We start from the raw sequence: 18,049 nt of genomic DNA on the forward strand, positions 1-18,049 counted from the left end.
AACATAATCAAAATCTGTACCACATATGTCGTTATTCCACGAGATATGGTCTTCCAATTCCTAAGATTAGGCCTTTGAGGCAACAAAAAACATATGAGGTAGCCTTTACTGCCGAGTATAAATCCAAACCACCAAACCTAATGGGTAGGAAAACAATTCGTCAATGTATGTCGCCAAAGAAAGGACCACCAATAACCATAATGCCCGCAATCGCCCCGCACAACCCATTGTCAAAGAACACCATCAATTCTCCCATGTGAATGGGTTGGCACGTCATCAGCCCAAAGAAAAGTTTAACAATACCCATATAAGACCGAAATAGAATGAGCTCACTCTGGGGTCAAACAATTGTGGAAGAGGGCGCTTCAAATTCACAACGTTTTCGACTCTCTTTATGACTAAACTGTTAATGAAACTAACATCCCTACTAACAGCTCCTCCAAGAAGTTTCACCCATAATGGCGGCCTCTGGATGCCAACTAAGAATAACCCCTCACGCAACTTCCTATCATCACATGAGGGCCAAAAGAGCTCGGTTTTCTTGATATTCAACTAAATACCTAATTTTGAGCCAATCACTTTAATGATGTCCAACGTTTTAACCCTCTCATCCGAATCTCCAATAAATGTGTCATCATCAAGGTACTATGCATGGAGCAGATGCAACAACATGACAAAGAGAAATTGTCTCAAGAATCCCAATAGTGGATCAAATATATGTGTCTTCTAAATACAACATTGTTTTTTTTACCATATATAAATTCTACCCTACCTTGGTGACCTATTTATTCTATTAAAAAATATATATAAAATTGTTGCTGATTTTATGGATGAAAATACCTAAAGAAAAAAAAAATACAAATAACCAATAGCATAAAAATGTTGAGTTTTTTTTTTTTACCTTCGGTTAGTCCTTTCGTGTTTTGGTTTTGGTAATCGAGACGACGTCGTATCATCTTCTTCCTTCGTACTCTCCTTTTGTTCACCAGCAAACTCGCGGCAATTCCTTCCTGCCTCTTTTTTCCGCCAATCAATTGATGCTGTAGCAGTCGTCAAAACGAAGTTCAACCGCCATTGGTGTTCATCCTCCTCCAATCGGTCATCAACACAGGATACGAAGTAAGAATCCCACGGGTTTCTGTCTCATTCACCATCCGCCTATCCGAGAAAAGGGGATGAAAACCAGAAATCAAGCCAAGCGAAAACGTCAACCATATGGTATCGTTTTACCATCACTACGTTAGAATTTACATCCTTGTTAATTTTACTGTATTTTTCTAGTAGTTACGTTTCTCGTTTTCGTAATTTACACATGAATTTGCAGTTTGATTTTCTGAATACCGAAAGCCCTAGGCGCCTTGCATTCGGTTTGCTTGAGCTCCTTATAGGAAAATGTTACAGCACCCGTCCATTTTAACCCCAAAAACTGATCACTTTGAAAAGCAAACGGCCTACTTTTTAAATTCTACCTTCTGCGAAGGAAAAGCAAATCGAAAAATGTTGATGAAAGTTTCTCGCAGTTGAATTCTAGCACTGTTATGCTTGATAAAATAATGCTGGTACCCTAGTTTTTGTATTTCCAGGAAATAAATATGCCACAAACCAGATTCAAGAATTTTATTGGAATGCTAAAACTGTTGGGATACCAATTAGTTCTATTCCCTTTGTTTCAAGATTTTAGATGACAGTATTCACCTACCTCTCCATGAACATCAATGATTCGACTTCTGGTGTATATGTGAACAAAGATGATTTCCTGACTTCAAAAGCACACACCCAAGCACTTATGTATAGTCAAGGGGTCTCTTTGGTAAAACAGTGAACTGATGAAGGACTGAATGATATCCTTTGCTTTCCATTTTGCAGGTCAAGATGACACGAATAAGGAAGCTGGAGATGATCCAAAAGCAAATGGTAATGTTTTTGTCACTGTGCAATTGTTTATGATCTAAAAACCACATCTTAAAAACTATTTGAGTTTCATGCATCTTAAGAGAAATATCTGATTACATCTTTTTTCTGAAACACCCTTAATGCTTTTAATGAACTAGATTCGTTTGCTGCTTTATTAATGTCTGAAGTGACCCTATATCAGGCACTCTTGCTAATATTACACCACAGAAGAATACACCACAGAAGGGTATCAACAAGTTTCAGAAACGAGTTGCTTCACGTGGGTTGAAAGGAAAAGATATTAATTTTGATTCTGCAAGTAAGGTTAGTGTTCTTGACTTCAACTTACAAGCATGCAAACATAAAGCTTATTTTTCTAAGTTTACCTACCATTTAATCTCTCTTCTGTGTTACTATATATATTAATAATCTTAAGTCTTGATCATTGGTTCGTTTTTCAGTTGGAAAGTTTGTCAAAGGGAAAGGAAAAACAAGTAAAAGTCAACATTGGCTCACAAAATATACCAAATACCAAAGCACCTTTGAACACTGATGATGGAAAAAGTTCTATGCAAGTTAAGTCTGAATCAGAAGATGTAATGGCTGATTCAGATTGGGAAGATGGACCTAATTCAAATTTAAATTCTGAAATTGATCATCAAAATCATATAAACAATAATATTTCTATAGAAATTGATGCATCACCTGGTGATAATACTGCTAAACGGAAGCCTGTACGTCGAGCTTCTGCTGAGGAAAAGGTACATTATATTTCATACCCTTTGTCCAAAATTCTTTCGGACAAAAATACCCTTCCAACTGTAAAACCTGAAACTGCTTTCTTTCTTATTATAGGAAGTTGCTGAGCTTGTGCATAGGACACATTTACTCTGTTTACTTGCACGTGGACGTGTGATTGATAGTGCTTGCAATGATCCTCTCATTCAGGTTTTTTTTTTTTCTTTTATCATTTTTTTTAATCTGCAAAAATCCTATATTTATTTTTCTTCATGGTGATATATATATTTTCATAACAGGCTTCCTTATTATCACTTTTGCCAACAAAGTTTCTGAAGTTATCAGAAGCTACAAATCTTACAGTAGATGCTTTGACTCCTTTAGTCAACTGGGTACACATCTTTTTTTTTTTTTATCTCTTTTTTAACAGTTTCAAGATTCTTTTTTATAATTTATATTCTTGTTTTGATGGAATTTTTTATTTTATTAATTTTAGTTCCATAGTAACTTTCGTGTTAGAAGTTCAAGCAGTGAGAGATCCTTCCATTCAGCTTTAGCCACTGCTCTTGGAACCCAGGAGGGGACTCCAGAAGAGGTATTTATAAATTTATAAATGAATAAAAAAGATTTGACTTTTAGTCAACTTTATGAGAAAATTCACATGTTCAATGTTCTTTCAGGTAGCTGCTTTATCTGTGGCAATGTTCAGATCATTGAATCTTTTAACACGTTTTGTATCCATTTTAGACGCCGCATCATTGAAACCAGATGCTGATAAATCTGATGACATGTCACCCCGAAGAAAAACTGGTACAGGGGTATTTCAGTCATCTACAATCATGGTGACTCGGTCAACCAAACCCTCTACATCTTCCAATAAACAATCTCCACCTCTTGATGTTGACAACATTGCTTCTATTCAAAACAACCAAACACCTGAAACTTCTATAAAACCTTCATTCCAAAGCCAAAGTCAAAGTCAAACCATCTCTCCCGTTGATGATCAGTCAAATGAGAGAAGGGTTGACTTAGGGTCAAAGAGGAAAGGAGATCTCGAATTTGAAATGCAAATGCAAATGGCTCTTTCTGCAACTGCAACTAAAACATCAGAAATATCAAATACCGATTCATTAAACATTTCTCCTTTGAAAAAATTGAAAAAAATAAGATGTGAAGAAGATCCATCATCATCATCATCATCATTATCATCAATCTCTACTGCAATTGGATCAAGAAAAGTAGGAGCTCCATTATATTGGGCAGAAGTTTATCTTAATGGAAAATGGGTTCATGTTGACACCATAAATGCCACCATTGATGGAGAAAATAAAGTTGAAGCTTTAGTTACTGCATGTAAAAGTTCATTAAGATATGTGGTTGCTTTCAATGGTCAAGGAGCTAAAGATGTCACTCGCAGGTTATATATTTATCAATAACATCATTTTCTGAATCTTTATTAAATTTATATTAATTTGTTATAATTATAATCTTTCAGGTATTGTGCAAAATGGTACAAGATAGCATCACATCGAGTTAATTCCACTTGGTGGGATGCAGTTTTGGCACCATTAAAAGACCTAGAGTCTAAAACAACCCAAGGTTTTACCTTTGAATTTAATCCATTTATAACATAAAATATATAATTTAGAAATTTCAAACCCTAATTTTTGTGTTCTTCAATAGGCATTGGATTGTCTGATAATTTGAGAAACGAACGTGCATCTCTCGAGGATATGGAGCTGGAGACCAAGGCGTTGACCGAGCCTCTTCCAACTAATCAACAAGTTAGTAATTTTTTATTTTTTTATAAACTTGTAATTAATTTACATTTTATGTTTATCTTTTTTGGGTTTTTGTTGTTACTTTTTAGGCGTATAGAAGTCATCATTTATATGCGATTGAAAGATGGCTTACAAAGTACCAAATTCTTCACCCAAAAGGCCCGATTTTAGGGTTTTGTTCAGGTCATCCTGTTTACCCTAGAGCTTCTGTCCAAATCCTGCATACAAAAGAAAAATGGCTACGTGAGGGGCTTCAGTTAAAAGTCAACGAGCTTCCAGTCAAAGTCTTGAAACGCTCTGTAAAAGTCAACAAAGGGAAAGTTACAGATGATGAAGATGATTGTGTAGGCCCCACTGGGACCATTCATCTTTATGGAAAATGGCAAACAGAGCCTCTATGTTTACCTCATGCACAAAATGGGATTGTTCCAAAGGTCTAATCTTTTTCTCTTTTTTCATTAAAATAATTTAAAAATAGTCTTGAAAAATGAAAATACTTATAACAGATTGTTTTGTCGTGAAATATGTATAGAATGAACGAGGGCAAGTGGATGTATGGTCTGAGAAGTGTCTTCCTCCAGGAACTGTTCATTTAGGGTTTCCAAGGATCTTTAATGTTGCTAAGAGGCTAAATGTCGATTATGCCCCTGCGATGGTTGGATTTGAATTCAAGAATGGACGATCTTACCCTTTGTATAATGGGATTGTCGTGTGTTCGGAGTTCAAGGATATGATTCTAGATGTAAGTTTATCAATCATTACAAAAGCTTTTTGGGACCTAAATTGAAAAAATTAACTAAACTCAGGGACCAAAAGTGTAATTTACAAAAGCTTTTTCTTTTGTGTAATGAATCTGGTTTTTCAGGCATATGGAGAAGAAGAAGAGAGGAGGGGGGAAGAGGAGAGAAGAAAGAATGAAGCAAAAGCTTTATCAAGATGGTATCAACTTCTTTCATCCATTGTAACTAGACAAAGATTGAACAATCGATATGCAAAACCAGAAGAAGTCTCCTCATGTCACAAAAATGATGTTGACAAAACAAATGATTCATTTGATCATTGTTCAACTAGTGTTAATACACAAGATGTGCAAAAATTAATATCACTTCAAGAAAATGATGACGTGGCACAAATGTTTGAAGATGACCATGAGCATGTGTTTGTGAATGGAAGTTTGGATGTTGAGAATTCCGTGAGGAAAAAGAGTTGTCGGTGTGGGTTTTCGATTGAAGTTGAAGAGATGTAGTTGATAATGTTTTGAAACATTTTATGTAATTTGAAACGAATTATACAGTCATGTTTTATCTGTTTAAAGTTGTGTTTGACAGCTTAGCTGAAAAGTCTATTGAGAGATGTACCTCTACAGTTCTCTATTTAAGGCTAGAGAAACATCTTCTATATATGACATGCTGCATGTTTTGTATAAAAGAAAACCGTTTTGTTGAGTAAATTAGAAAAAATAAAATGTGTACTTTAAACTTAATATTCCCTAATCTAATAAATAAGTATGAATTGTACACGTGGCATTCAAATAGCCCAACCGGTCAAATGCTGACCGAATCCCTATACTTGGCCTTCAGACCTGCTTCTCGAATTGGGTGTCGCCCTTTAGGTCGAAACCATGCGAGTACTTCAATCCCGATAAAACTTTGGTATCCAACTCTTACCGGTAATCGGCAAACCGTTTTGAACCTAACGAATACCGACACCCGATGTCCCGAGAGACACAGCCGTCACCACGATCATTCAATGGCCCTTTCAAAGGCAACAGGACCCAACCACACCAGACTCTCTCTCCGCTCCTGATTATCTCGGTGTTACTAACCGAATGAATTCACCTACCATAACTGGATGCCGAACACCTACATTCGGAACATCGGTTTCCGTCCGGTTGTTGAGCCGACTAGCAACCTCCGAAGGAGGCCTCGTTTAGCAATAACTGTCCTAGCTATACCACCACTCATGGCCCTAACGAACCCTTGATCCAACCAATCGAACCCATATGTCGAATCCTGACGTCACCAAAGTTGAGGCTAAAAGTGATTGCTACATGACTAAAGATAACATTATATCACAAACAACCTTATGCAGCCCATCATTTCCTTGATCCCATGACAGCAGTGGTGCTCCCACGGTCTTATGCGGCCCATCATTTCCTTGATCCCATTCACGTCGTTTGAAATCAAGAACACGGTTGAAGTTGGCAGGTTGTTGGGCTTTGAGGTTGATGTAGACAATTCGATCCTTATGGAAGTTCTTGGTGATGAAGGTAAGAACCAATTTCCCCAATGAATTTCATGACCTTAAACATTAGGGGTCTCGGAGAGAAACACAACATGGATTGGGTTCGTAGGCTTAGAAATGACCATAAGCTATGTATGATTGGAATTCAGGATACCAAATTGGGGGAGTCTTCTTTGCCGTTCAACGTTGTCAGCTGCTAGGGGGACTCCGACTATAGGTTCGACCATGTATTCACTACTGGGAGGTCCGACGTTATTATATCTAATTGGGATAGCAGAGTATTCTCGAAGGTAGAGTAAATTAAAACTAGATTCTACATTGTGACTCTGGGGAATTTTGTGGGTATAAATGGTCTCACTGGCTTTATAAATGTTTACGGTCCACAATTGGTGAGCGAGAAATCAAAAGTGTGGGATGAACTGTTAGCAATTAAGTGTTCGAGACCTGCTACGTGGATCGTTATGGGAGACTTTAATGTGGTTCGCCGACCTGAAGAGCGTATAAACTCAGTTTTCTGTCAACGTAGTGCAACTGCTTTTTATCAATTTTTTCGAAACGGATAATTCACTGATCTGAAGATGGGTGGTAAAAAATTCACATATTTCAAAGTCCATGGCGCAAAGTTAAGTAAGTTAGATCGTTTCTTGGTCTGCAACAATTTCTTGTCCATCTTTCCCCTTGCCTCCTATTTCACATTGGATAGGGATATTTGAGAACACTCTCCAGTTATTCTTAGAGCCCGGTGTGATGACTTTGGCCCCCCTCCTTTCAAGTTGCTTAATTCTTGGATGCTGAAAGAAGGTTTGGACGCGATAATTATGAAAGTATGCTCGGAATTCGTGGGCTATAACACACCATATATGCGCTTGCTGAATAAACTAAAACAATTAAAAATTGCCATTAGATGCTGGAAAGCTAACACAGTAAAGATGGAGAATACTGAAATTGAGACATTGAAAAAAAAAAGAATGGTTGATATTGAACTCGCAACGAAATCTAGATCGTTAACGGCAATGGAAGTGCAGGAAAGATCTATTGGGTGTCAAGATCGTGGAGCATGCAAGAGCAATGACTTTAAATCTAAAACAAATATCAAAACTCAAATGGGAGGTGGAAGGAGATGAAAATACTCGATTCTTCCATGGTTACGTTAATAACAGAAACAGAAAAAATCATATACACGGGATCATGGCTGGTGGGATTTGGATGACTAATCCGGTCGAAATTAAACAGGAGGCGAAAAAATTATTTGAAGAGAAATTCAAGGAAAAATGGCCAAATAGACCATTATTCAGGAACTCTGAATTTCGTAAGCTCTCGGATTTGGATGCTCGTCTCCTCGAACAAGGATTTACCCTGGAGGAAATAAAAACCGCAGTATGGTCGTGCGGTGGGGACAAGTCCCGAGGGCCGGACGGTTTCACATTCAAGTTTTTCAAAAAATCCTAGGAGCAGCTGAAAGATGATGTATTGGGCCTAGTTTTTGAAGGTGGTGGTAAGCTTGTGAAAGGATGTAAATCTTCATTTATATCTCTCGCAGCTAAAATCTAAGGATCCGATTCATATTGGTGATTTTAGACTTATAAGTTTGATCGGATCAATATACAAAATAATTGCTAAGTTGCTAGCTCTTAGACTCAAAAAGATCATTAGGCACGTCACTGATGAAATACAACCCTCATACGTAGAAGGGCGGAATATTCTTGAGGGCCCAATGATTGTAAATGAAATTTGCTCCTAGGCAAAGGCAAGAGGAAGGAAGATGCTCATGTTCAAGGTAGATTTTAACAAAACCTTCGACTCAGTAAATTGGGCTTTCCTAGATTCTATCATGGATCAAATGAATTTTGTGGCGAGATGACCGCTTTGGATTCGTAACTCTTTAGAATCCGGAAGAGCATCGGTGATCATCAATGGAAGCCCTACAAAGGAATTCTCAATGTCTAAGGGTGTCAGGCAAGGTGACCCACTACCTCTTCCTTTTCATTATTGTGATGGAAGGATTAAATTTGCCTATGAAGATGACAATGGAGATAGGTGTGTTCGACGGGATAAAATTCCCAAATTCTAAGTTGTGTTTTATTTTATGCAGATGATGCATTGTTCTTGTAACAACCCAAAATTTACGAGAAAATTTAAACTTTTCAAAATCAATCCGGGTAATTAAAATTATTCAAACATCAACATGATTCTTAAATTGTTTTCAACATGATTTCATATCAGAGTTCCCAGAATCCCAAATCATAAAATGTGAGGATGTGTACGTTATGCCTTTGCTTTGCCATGGTCACTTGAAGTACCTGAAACCAAAAATCAATAAATGTAAGCTCAAAGGGTTAGTGAGTTACCCCCAAAATACCAACATATAACATCCAGTAAAATAATAACAAACATCATGTATAATGAGCCTTCAACATGACTGGACCGCCTCGCAAGGCCTACAGCCGATCTGGACCGCTCATCGGGCCTTCGACATGACTGGACCGCTTCGCAGGGCCTACAGCCTATCCGAACCGCCTCCGGGTATGTTGGCCTTCAGCACAAAGCAGGATCACATCAATCCAATCATAACCATATATGTCGACATATACAATAACACATAATCAGTCAATACCAGGCACAAATCATACAATTAGTCTGCCCCTCTTGGATGTGAACCAACGTCGATCCTGTTTACTTACTTGGGTATCCCCGTTGGTGAGAATATGAACAAAAAAGAACGCTTGGAGGCCAATCATCGAAAAGTTTCACTTCAAGCTGTGTTCATGGAAAGCAAAAGCATTGAACTTTGGTGGTAGAGTAACACTTGCAAAGGCGGTGCTTGGTTACCTCCCAATGGTGTTATTGATAATCTCGAAAAAATTAGAAGGAAATTCATTTGGTATAGAGAGTACAACAAAAAAGTATTTATTGGGTCAAATGGGATAAAATTATTGCGCCAAAAAAGGTTGGAGGCATCAGGCTTGGGTCTATTAAAGCTCTGAATATTTCTTTGTTGGCTAAATGGATGTGGTGCTTGAAAGTTGATGAATCCTCAATGTGGTTAAAAGTAATTCGATGTATCCATAATCTAGATGAGAGGCTTTGGTCTGTTTTCGCTAACAGATCCAAAACTGGTGTGTGGAAAACATTATAAAAGCACGGAATCGTTTAATGCAATACAACATTGATCCCAAGGAAATTGTGTCGTGGAATTCAACCGACTGCTGCTGGGTTTCTGATTTTGTGAGAGATGGCAGGTTTATGGTCTGTGTGTTACGGGAGCGAGAAGAATTGGTGGGATCTATCGTCAACGACGGACCATTTGCTTGGGATAAATCGATCCCCTTTAAGATTATATGTTTCATCTGGAGAGCAAAACTTGGTAGAATTCCATCTGCTGTGGAATTAAAAAAACAGGGGTATCATAATTCAAAATAATATGTGTGGTGTATGTAGTACGAAGGAGGAGACATGTGATCACATTTTGTTAACTTGTCCTGTGGCGAATGCAATCATGGACTTGATCCTGGTTTGGTGTGAGATTAGATGTGACAGATTTCTTTCGGTGGAAAATATGTTCATCTTCATCTCACAGTGGTCGAAGTGTAAATTTAAAAGAAGACCGCTCAATGCGATATTATGTGGAGCTTTATGGTTCATATGGATGGATAGAAACAAATAAATTTTCGAAAAAATCTCATTAGTCCCGGCGAACACGGTGGAAATAATAAAAGCAACAACATTTATATGGTGCAAGCATAGAGGATCATTCAAAAAAATGGATCGGAGAGTTTGAAATTTTATTCATTTCTTTTGTTTGTAATTTTCTCAATTCTTCTCTTTGTCTTTTGTTTTTCTTTTTTGTACTGTTGTTTGTTCTTCACATTTCTTTGATGTGGTATTTATAATATTCGCCGTTTTCCAAAAAAAAAAAAAAACAAATAGATAATAAAAACAATAATAATATAATGACAAACACAATTAGTCGCGTAAATAAAAATTCGAAAAAAGATCTTAAATGAAGATTTGTCTAAGTTTTTTCTAGTTTTTCGTTCTTGCAAGTTATAACTTACCTTTGTACGGACAAATCATACAAACAAAGTTATTCTCAAATGACATCATTTGCATGATAATGCTACCACATACCTTGTTTCTAATTTGATGTATTATGTATATATATATTCAATAATAGGGCCCTTTTAGCAATAATAATCCTATTAACATATGATAAATTAACTAACACTAGTACACTACCTACCAAGTGGAATGTTTCAAGATGCCATTTCCCTTAATTCCCATCAAGTGATGATGCTTTTTGGGGTATCAAACAAAAAAAAATCCACCATTTTTATACAAAGACTAAAAAAGCATCTCTTTTGTACATATCTTTAATAACATGCCCATAACTTTCTGATATCCGCAATCCAAGCAGTAGTACTTGTACACAGTGCATTAAAACTTATTTGTACTTGTACACTATGCATTAAAAACCATCCTTTTGAATCTTTTGACTTCAAAGATAAGGGTAGTTCGAAGTTTATACATCTTTAAATGTTAGTACTTTCGAATCTTTTTAACTTTGGGAAAAGGACTACCCAATTAATACACACAAGCATCAAATATAAAAATACTGATAACATAAATCAACCCTAATAAGTAATAATATAAGTCGGGAAACAATTTGATACTTTTTATATTAAAAGTAGGCAAATTACAACACACAAATGCATTTAACATAGAAGTTATATTACAAGAAACCCTAAAGACATTAAAAAACCTTAAACTAATAAGAAACCCTTTGTAAAAGGCTTTTTGTTAGGTAATTGAAATTTGCAGAGATAAAACTTCTAAATCCAGAGAATGCTAGTTATAGTTCCTTGTACATCATACAGTGAGAATTGTACATTACTCTAAACTTAGAAATTTCTGATCTGGAAATCAGCCTGCAACATCTGTTCTCTTCTTTGCATCAAGTTAAAGGTTAATTGGCTTCAACGCTTGTCAACTCCGGCTGCACCTTGCGTGGCCGGCCTCTTGGCCTGCCGGTTTTGGACGACGGCGGCGAGGTAGATCCAACCTTAACTTTCTTGGCTGAAGATGGCGCGTTAGGATCTTTCTTGGGTCGTCCTCTTCCTCTCTTGACCTCCGACCCAGGCTCCGCCTGGGTCACCGCCTCTGAAGCAGAAGGGTCCTTGGGCTTCGGTGGACGACCACGGCCGCGCTTCGGCGCTTCGGTGGGCTCCGGTCGCATGTAGTTGTCATTCAACACCACTAGCTCGCCGCTTTCAACCAATTTGTTCAAGTTATCAGTCAGGATATTGGTGTGTTCATCTGGCAAATTATCACAGGTTGATTCGATGTAGTCCGAAATCGAAGATTCGCTTGAACCTTCCTTGCCTTTCAGCGAATCAATTGCAGCGAAAATCATCTGCACAAAGCACCAACAGAAATCAATTTCTAAACCTAAATTACATCCCTAAAACTAAATTCGCCCTACACCCAACAGTAAATTGAACAAAACCCAAAAACCCATATAGCTAAACCTACAGAATCTGGACTAAATAACTTGAATTAAAACTTAGGGCTCAAAAAAAAGTAAGAACATGAAATGGGTTAAAATTACCTCTGAATATGGTGGCAGTGATGGAGACTTGGGATGTTTTGCGGCAGCCATTGGAAGGAAGTGCAGGAGATTGTACAGAGAAGATAGAAAGGAGATGTCAGCTTCGAAGAAGCACAGTAACAAAGTGTGTGCATGGTAGAGACCTTTTGGAGACGATTTATGCGAAGAGTTTCTCGCTTGAGGAAAGAAATGGACGGTCAAGATTTATTGTGGTGATTAGATCAACGGTTTTGGGTTTGTTTATGGATGGAATCACGCGGATCGGTGACGTGCCTACTGTGTAGTGGTTGTGAAGTGGTTTTCTTGTAGGAGGGAGTTTTCTCCTTCTCTCTTTGTTCTTCTTTACATTATTAAAATCCCAAAAAATAGATAGAAATTACTTTTACTTTTATACTTTTAACTACATATCTAAAAAGAAAATGAACAAAAAGATTAGTAATGTAAGCATGCAAATCAACCAAAAATTGAAAAAAATGATTTACTTGTTGGGCTCATCATCCTTTCACATATGAACAATTTGTTTTACATCTCCGTTTTTTTGTATATTCCACTCTATAACAATCATTTTAATTAGGGACCAAATCCAAAAAGAAATTAAATTAAAAAATTAAACGTCTATGCAATTTAGAAAAAACATTGGACCTTTTCCACAAAAACACCAAACCACAGGGACCATTTTTGAAGTTTACTCTATACCTTTTCATAAAGATGTAATTTTCTTCGCGATGCATTATCATAAATGCTCTAAATAGAGAAAGACAAAAACACATTAATAACAATTTAATATAATATCCTAGATTATGTTAGCACAATTATCTAAAGCTAGCTAGGCCACACTTCACGGATAAACACTATGACTAAAATACCCATCGGTTATCCGTACTTAATTTATTCGAACCGACAAAACAAATGAAAAAAACAACTAGACCCTTCAAATTATAAAATTGTCAATAACCCCCCTTCACTATTTGAAACATAAAAATCAAGGACACTTGGGTTTGCCTTCCTTGGTCTCCCGGTTGTTGTAGCAAGCACAGCTTTGTTTGTGGCCATAATGTCGTGCCTCTAACAAGAAGTTTCTTGTACCCTAGTAAAAGTGAAAATACACATAAACCTACGATTTACCTATCTTGAATCCTGATATGACTATATAACAACAAAAAGGTTTGTAGTATGCTTGACATTTGACAATGTTTTTGTTTTGAGATGATAAAGGACATTGAAGTATGGTTGTGGCTAGGAAGACCAAGAGACTAAAACGAACAGGATAATAGGTGTATGTTAGGTGACCAAAAGATTTATAATAAAAGTGCAATGTTGTATATGATATTAGATGATGAGATGTGATAGTGGCATGATTTTTAATATTGTGATAATGTTATTACATTGAGTTAGGGAGTTATTGTAAGGTTTTTTTTTGTGCATGTAATAAATCACGAATGTTATCGAACAAATAAGATTAGGGTGTAGGGTTGATCATGTGAGGTTTTTTATTTTTATTTTAGGGTGTTCATGTTTTAGATATCCAAATTACATGGAGGGGACCAAGCAACCTTGAATAGAAATGTAGAATAATATTACAATTAGAAATATATAATAGAAATAGAAATGTTTGATGCTTTGAAAGTGCCAATCCATGTGGCATTCAACTGCCTTTTGAAAGTGGCTTGAAAGATCCGTTGGTGTTGGTTGGATTGGATGGAGATAACTTAGTATTAGTATTTTGAAATTCTATATTTTTAGCCTTTAAGACATTCACAATTCATTGAACTTTATAAAGTTTAATGCATTTACATCATTTTTCTACAATCTATATAAATGTATTATTTTTTTTCCTACAATGCATTGAACTCCACAAAGTTTAATAGAATTATACAAAATGTAATTTATAGTAAATATTTAAGAATTAAAAACGTTTCTTTTTCTCATTGAAAAGTTCAATGGTCATTGAACTCCAAATCCGTTGAATGTCAAGGTGATATCTCACAATGATAAAGTTTTATCCATTGAATGACACACAGATTTGCCACCTCATTCAACTCTTCTATTAAACGTTGTTATCTTTAGACAATTAGAAAAAGGCAAAACAATTCACTTCCCAAATTAATATACACAAGATTTGAACTTGAATCAATCGTTTCTTGATTCTTGCTTAAGATTCATACTTCAACTTCCTTAGTGTCTCCTTTTTTCTTTATATTTTCTTGAATGGGCCAAACGGAATGAGATGCTTCATCACCTTCATCAACACTCTCTATACCAAAAACACCAAGAAATACATTTCCCTTATAACAGAGACGTTCTCTTTGTAAACTTGCTTTCCCATGAAGATCCTCATCTCGATCATCAGTCAACATCATTAGTGTCTCATCAAGCTCCCCGAGCTTATCTAGAATCCATAGCCTCTCAACATCGAACTCTACAACAGATTCCTCAAGTGTCTTCGAATTCTGTAAATCCACAACATTAGTCTCATCTAAACACTTCTTGGTAATGGATCTTCTCTTCACTTTTGCCTTCTTCTTTCCATCATAATCCATGAATCTCTCTTTGTACATTTCAAGCTCGTTTTCAAGCTCAAACTTGTCTTTCTCTAGCTTCATAACAAGTTCGTTTAACAGCTGCAAAACCTCCTTATCGTATTCCGCTTGTTCATCCATCATCCTTTGATTTTGCATGGATTCAATCTGCAGTGCAACCTTATCTTCTTGAAGTCTGGTTATCATCGCCATTGCTTGGTTTGCAGCTATTGCAGACGCATTACGTTCTTCATCTAGTTCTATGTATAAACCACATACAACAAGTCTTTCGGATTTTAATTCTTCCATTAAACCATCAATCGTCGCAGCTTTATTTTCTTCATCTTCTTCATTTTCATAGCCGGATGAATGCAAGAATTCGCCTTCTGATTTCTGAATGACATTAGTAAACGATATATAACTAAATTGACTTGATCATTATGAAAATAAGCTATCTTTACCTTTTTTGACTTGATCTTCATCATTGATCACCATGTTTTCGTCTCCATTTAAACTTGAACCTCTACTACAACTGGTTGATGAATCCGTCCACTCAATAGGGATAATCTGGTCAAAAACTTGAATGTGTCGACTCGTATTCAACATACAAAGATCCATGACTTGTACAATTTCGTTTTCTTCGTGAGATGATTTGATCTTTGACGCACTGTGGGATGATTTATCAAGAGAATCCACCTTGAAGTTCATGCTGGTATACGAGCACTTTCCATTCCTGCAAACGCTCATAAACTCAGTTGCATGCGCTTCACAAATGAGATTATGAAATGGGTTTACGTCGTGGTTTGGTTCTAACAGATGATCGATGGTGGAACACCAAAAGCAAGGTGGTTTAAGGGCGTAGTAAGTAGCAAATTTTCTGATGAGAAATGAGAATAAAGAGTTGAGAAGAAGCATTAGGATTAGGGTCCATTCGAGTATTGCGTAGGCTAGAATGAAGAGAGTTTTCTGGGTGGCAGCCATTGATGTTTTTGTTGGTGTTCCTCAAGTTTAAAAGAAATGAAAAAGGGAAAGCAGGAGGAGACAAAGTTGATGAAATTCGGGAAATAATGATGTTGATGGGAGCCTCTAACATTTGGAAGACATAAAGAACGTGATGGGACCCAGTGTATTAATCATACTATTTCTACCACTAACTAACGAGAATAAATTACAATAGTAGGTTGGATTTAATTGAGAGCTTGACCAGCTTTTTATCAAGTTTTGAATTTGGTTTGGGGGAAGATTCGAATTTTATTTCAAAGTTTGAATAGTTAAAATCTTCCATAAAAATACATTAATACCTATTCATAATAAAACAAATTTCATATGAATTCGACCCAAACATATTAACCCATACATTGGGCTTGAGTCTAGTTCTTATAAGCCCGAGTTTGACTCATTATACGTTTTCAGCTTGCATTTTGTGTTAGAGATTGACTTCATAAAGTTTGATTCAAACAAATTTTAAGTCCGGTTCATGCTTGAATGACCGGATTTAGCAACCCACTTTCATATAATATAACAACTAATTTCTTATAGATATAGATAAATCAAATATCTACACCAACATCCATTTATCAATATTTTAAAAATAAATAAATAAATAAATAGTAGACCCTACCATATGAGTAACCTACATGAAAGATCAATTATAGAACACAAAGTAATATTTTAGCAATGTCCAGATTTGAACCATAAACCATTTGTATGAAATTTTGCATCTCAATCGTTGCATTGACTCATATCAAAAGGAACTATATGCACTTGGTTACGTACTTACGTGGAACTGGAAGCTAAATGTAAGTTAGTTTTTGAGCTTGTAGTTCTAATGAAATCAATGATTTATTCTACTAGATGAATTTAGTAATATTTTGTTCATACAAAAAGATAATGATTTGCCTCTTTTATTGTCGTATATTGGTCCTCGTGTAAAATGCTTAAATAATCAAATGTTTTGAGATAAATACATAATAATAATAATAATAATAATAATAATAATAATAATAATAAAATCAGTGGACAAAAATCAAGTAATGATTATTAAAGGCATCATTTCTTAAAAAAGGTTTCATGGTGCTACATTAGCAGTACTGCAGTAGTGAGTTGTTCAAAGTGGCCATGGCCATGTTTGATTTTAGATGTATTGACATTGGTTTTAAATGATTTCTTTTTAATTTTGGTGTATTATATGTGGTTAATGTTTAAGAAATCTAGATAGCATAACAGTAGTGTTATCAATATTTTCTGTATAATTGAAACTAATATATGAGTTATTAAACTTATTATTTTTACTTTGTTGAATGCAGATTGCATGTATATATAAGTCGGTACGACAAAATAATAATGATCAAGAGGACCGCACCCCCTTGTTGGGTCCTAGGGGCAGCGCGTCTAGCGGTTTGGGGCAACGGCCCAAAAGGACTTTGTAAATTTGAATTAGTTTCTTTATGAAAAATCTGAATTCTAATAAGTGATTACGGTAAGATTGACAAATCTCGTCAATTTTGGAAACCATTAATTAGGTTATTATATCCATGATTCTCTTAAGTAATTTAGAAGATGTAAACTCGAATATGGCTCCTCTCTCTCTCTCTCTCTCTCTCTCTCTCTACAATTTGGCTCATGTTTTTGTGCCTAGATTCGTGATTGTCCATTTGGATTATCCTATAATGGATTTATTATAATTCATGTATAAGGTAGAAGTTTTAGTTCGGAAAGCAAACTCCCACGATCCATTGATAATTCGGTTCTCCACTACAACCCTATTATACCCTAACGCATAATAAAGGAATGCTATTCGAATTAAGCCGGTTAACATGTAATTTATATGACATGGCATGTGTGATGTTGAGATTATTATACATAGTAAGCTTCTATGCTCAACATAGAGAGGTCTTCTATGCTCAGCGTAGAAGGTTATATTGAACATGAGCAATTAATGATCTATGCTCAGCATAGCTAAAATTACGCCCAACGTAGTACGTCGATTGAAATCTTCATAAATAGACATTTATCTTTAACCTAAAGGAAGATTCAGATTTCTAATCAACCTTGGTCGACAAGAAACACTTATATTTGTCGTTTTGATGGTCTAGAAGGCGATCGGAGGGCTGTTAAGCTGATAGAAACAAAGATCTGAAGGATTAGAGTACAGATTCATGTCAAAATTCATCCAGTTTATCGTTACGACCACGATTAGCATTCCAATATGATTTTATATGTGTTTACTTTTTGATTTTAGGGATTCAAAAGCCTTTTGCTTTGTGTTA

The 18,049-nt window shown here is 36.0% G+C and overlaps 3 protein-coding genes across 5 annotated transcripts; 1 reads left to right on the plus strand and 2 right to left on the minus strand.

The window, feature by feature from the left end:
• Positions 1–961: 961 nt before the first annotated feature.
• RAD4 (DNA repair protein Rad4 family) lies at positions 962–5,845 on the plus strand. The gene is made up of 13 exons (XM_078980260.1): positions 962–1,218; positions 1,867–1,914; positions 2,096–2,217; positions 2,355–2,654; positions 2,749–2,841; positions 2,931–3,023; positions 3,128–3,226; positions 3,312–4,048; positions 4,127–4,230; positions 4,315–4,415; positions 4,502–4,846; positions 4,945–5,154; positions 5,278–5,845. Exons 1-13 carry the CDS (start codon positions 1,176–1,178, stop codon positions 5,656–5,658), a joined length of 2,676 nt encoding a protein of 891 aa, XP_078836386.1. The 5' UTR covers positions 962–1,175; the 3' UTR covers positions 5,659–5,845.
• Positions 5,846–11,303: 5,458 nt separating this feature from the next.
• On the minus strand, positions 11,304–12,411 carry LOC145031661 (HMG-Y-related protein A-like). Its single transcript, XM_078980261.1, has 2 exons — positions 12,262–12,411; positions 11,304–12,066 (listed from the first exon to the last, which is right to left on the minus strand). Exons 1-2 carry the CDS (start codon positions 12,310–12,312, stop codon positions 11,620–11,622), a joined length of 498 nt encoding a protein of 165 aa, XP_078836387.1. The 5' UTR covers positions 12,313–12,411; the 3' UTR covers positions 11,304–11,619.
• A 1,756-nt stretch (positions 12,412–14,167) lies between these two features.
• LOC145031662 (myosin-binding protein 3-like) lies at positions 14,168–15,839 on the minus strand. Of its 3 annotated transcripts, none has more exons than XM_078980264.1 (2): positions 15,242–15,839; positions 14,168–15,163 (listed from the first exon to the last, which is right to left on the minus strand). In XM_078980264.1, the coding sequence occupies exons 1-2, from the start codon at positions 15,759–15,761 to the stop codon at positions 14,421–14,423; spliced, it is 1,263 nt and encodes a 420-aa protein (XP_078836390.1). In that variant the 5' UTR covers positions 15,762–15,839; the 3' UTR covers positions 14,168–14,420. The 3 variants fall into 3 exon arrangements, with proteins under 3 accessions (XP_078836390.1, XP_078836388.1, XP_078836391.1); XM_078980262.1 differs by having other exon boundaries at positions 14,168–15,166; positions 15,242–15,837; XM_078980265.1 differs by having other exon boundaries at positions 14,168–15,173; positions 15,242–15,392.
• Positions 15,840–18,049: the final 2,210 nt, after the last annotated feature.

Source organism: Lactuca saligna, chromosome 2, assembly GCF_052625555.1.
Source record: "Lactuca saligna cultivar CGN05327 chromosome 2, ASM5262555v1, whole genome shotgun sequence".
Classification (NCBI taxonomy): domain Eukaryota; kingdom Viridiplantae; phylum Streptophyta; class Magnoliopsida; order Asterales; family Asteraceae; genus Lactuca; species Lactuca saligna.

Bases quoted from the DNA above. Each gene is read 5' to 3' on its own strand.
- RAD4 (XM_078980260.1), top strand. From the start codon at position 1,176: ATGAAAACCAGAAATCAAGCCAAGCGAAAACGTCAACCATATG. The intron at 2,655-2,748 runs GTACATTATATT...TTCTTATTATAG, and splicing joins GAGCTTCTGCTGAGGAAAAG to GAAGTTGCTGAGCTTGTGCA. The intron at 4,231-4,314 runs GTTTTACCTTTG...GTTCTTCAATAG, and splicing joins AGAGTCTAAAACAACCCAAG to GCATTGGATTGTCTGATAAT.
- LOC145031662 (XM_078980262.1), bottom strand. From the start codon at position 15,761: ATGGCTGCCACCCAGAAAACTCTCTTCATTCTAGCCTACGCAATACTC. The intron at 15,167-15,241 runs GTAAAGATAGCT...TTCAGAAATCAG, and splicing joins TGAAGATCAAGTCAAAAAAG to AAGGCGAATTCTTGCATTCA.
- LOC145031661 (XM_078980261.1), bottom strand. From the start codon at position 12,312: ATGGCTGCCGCAAAACATCCCAAGTCTCCATCACTGCCACCATATTCA. The intron at 12,067-12,261 runs GTAATTTTAACC...TGCTTTGTGCAG, and splicing joins CACTGCCACCATATTCAGAG to ATGATTTTCGCTGCAATTGA.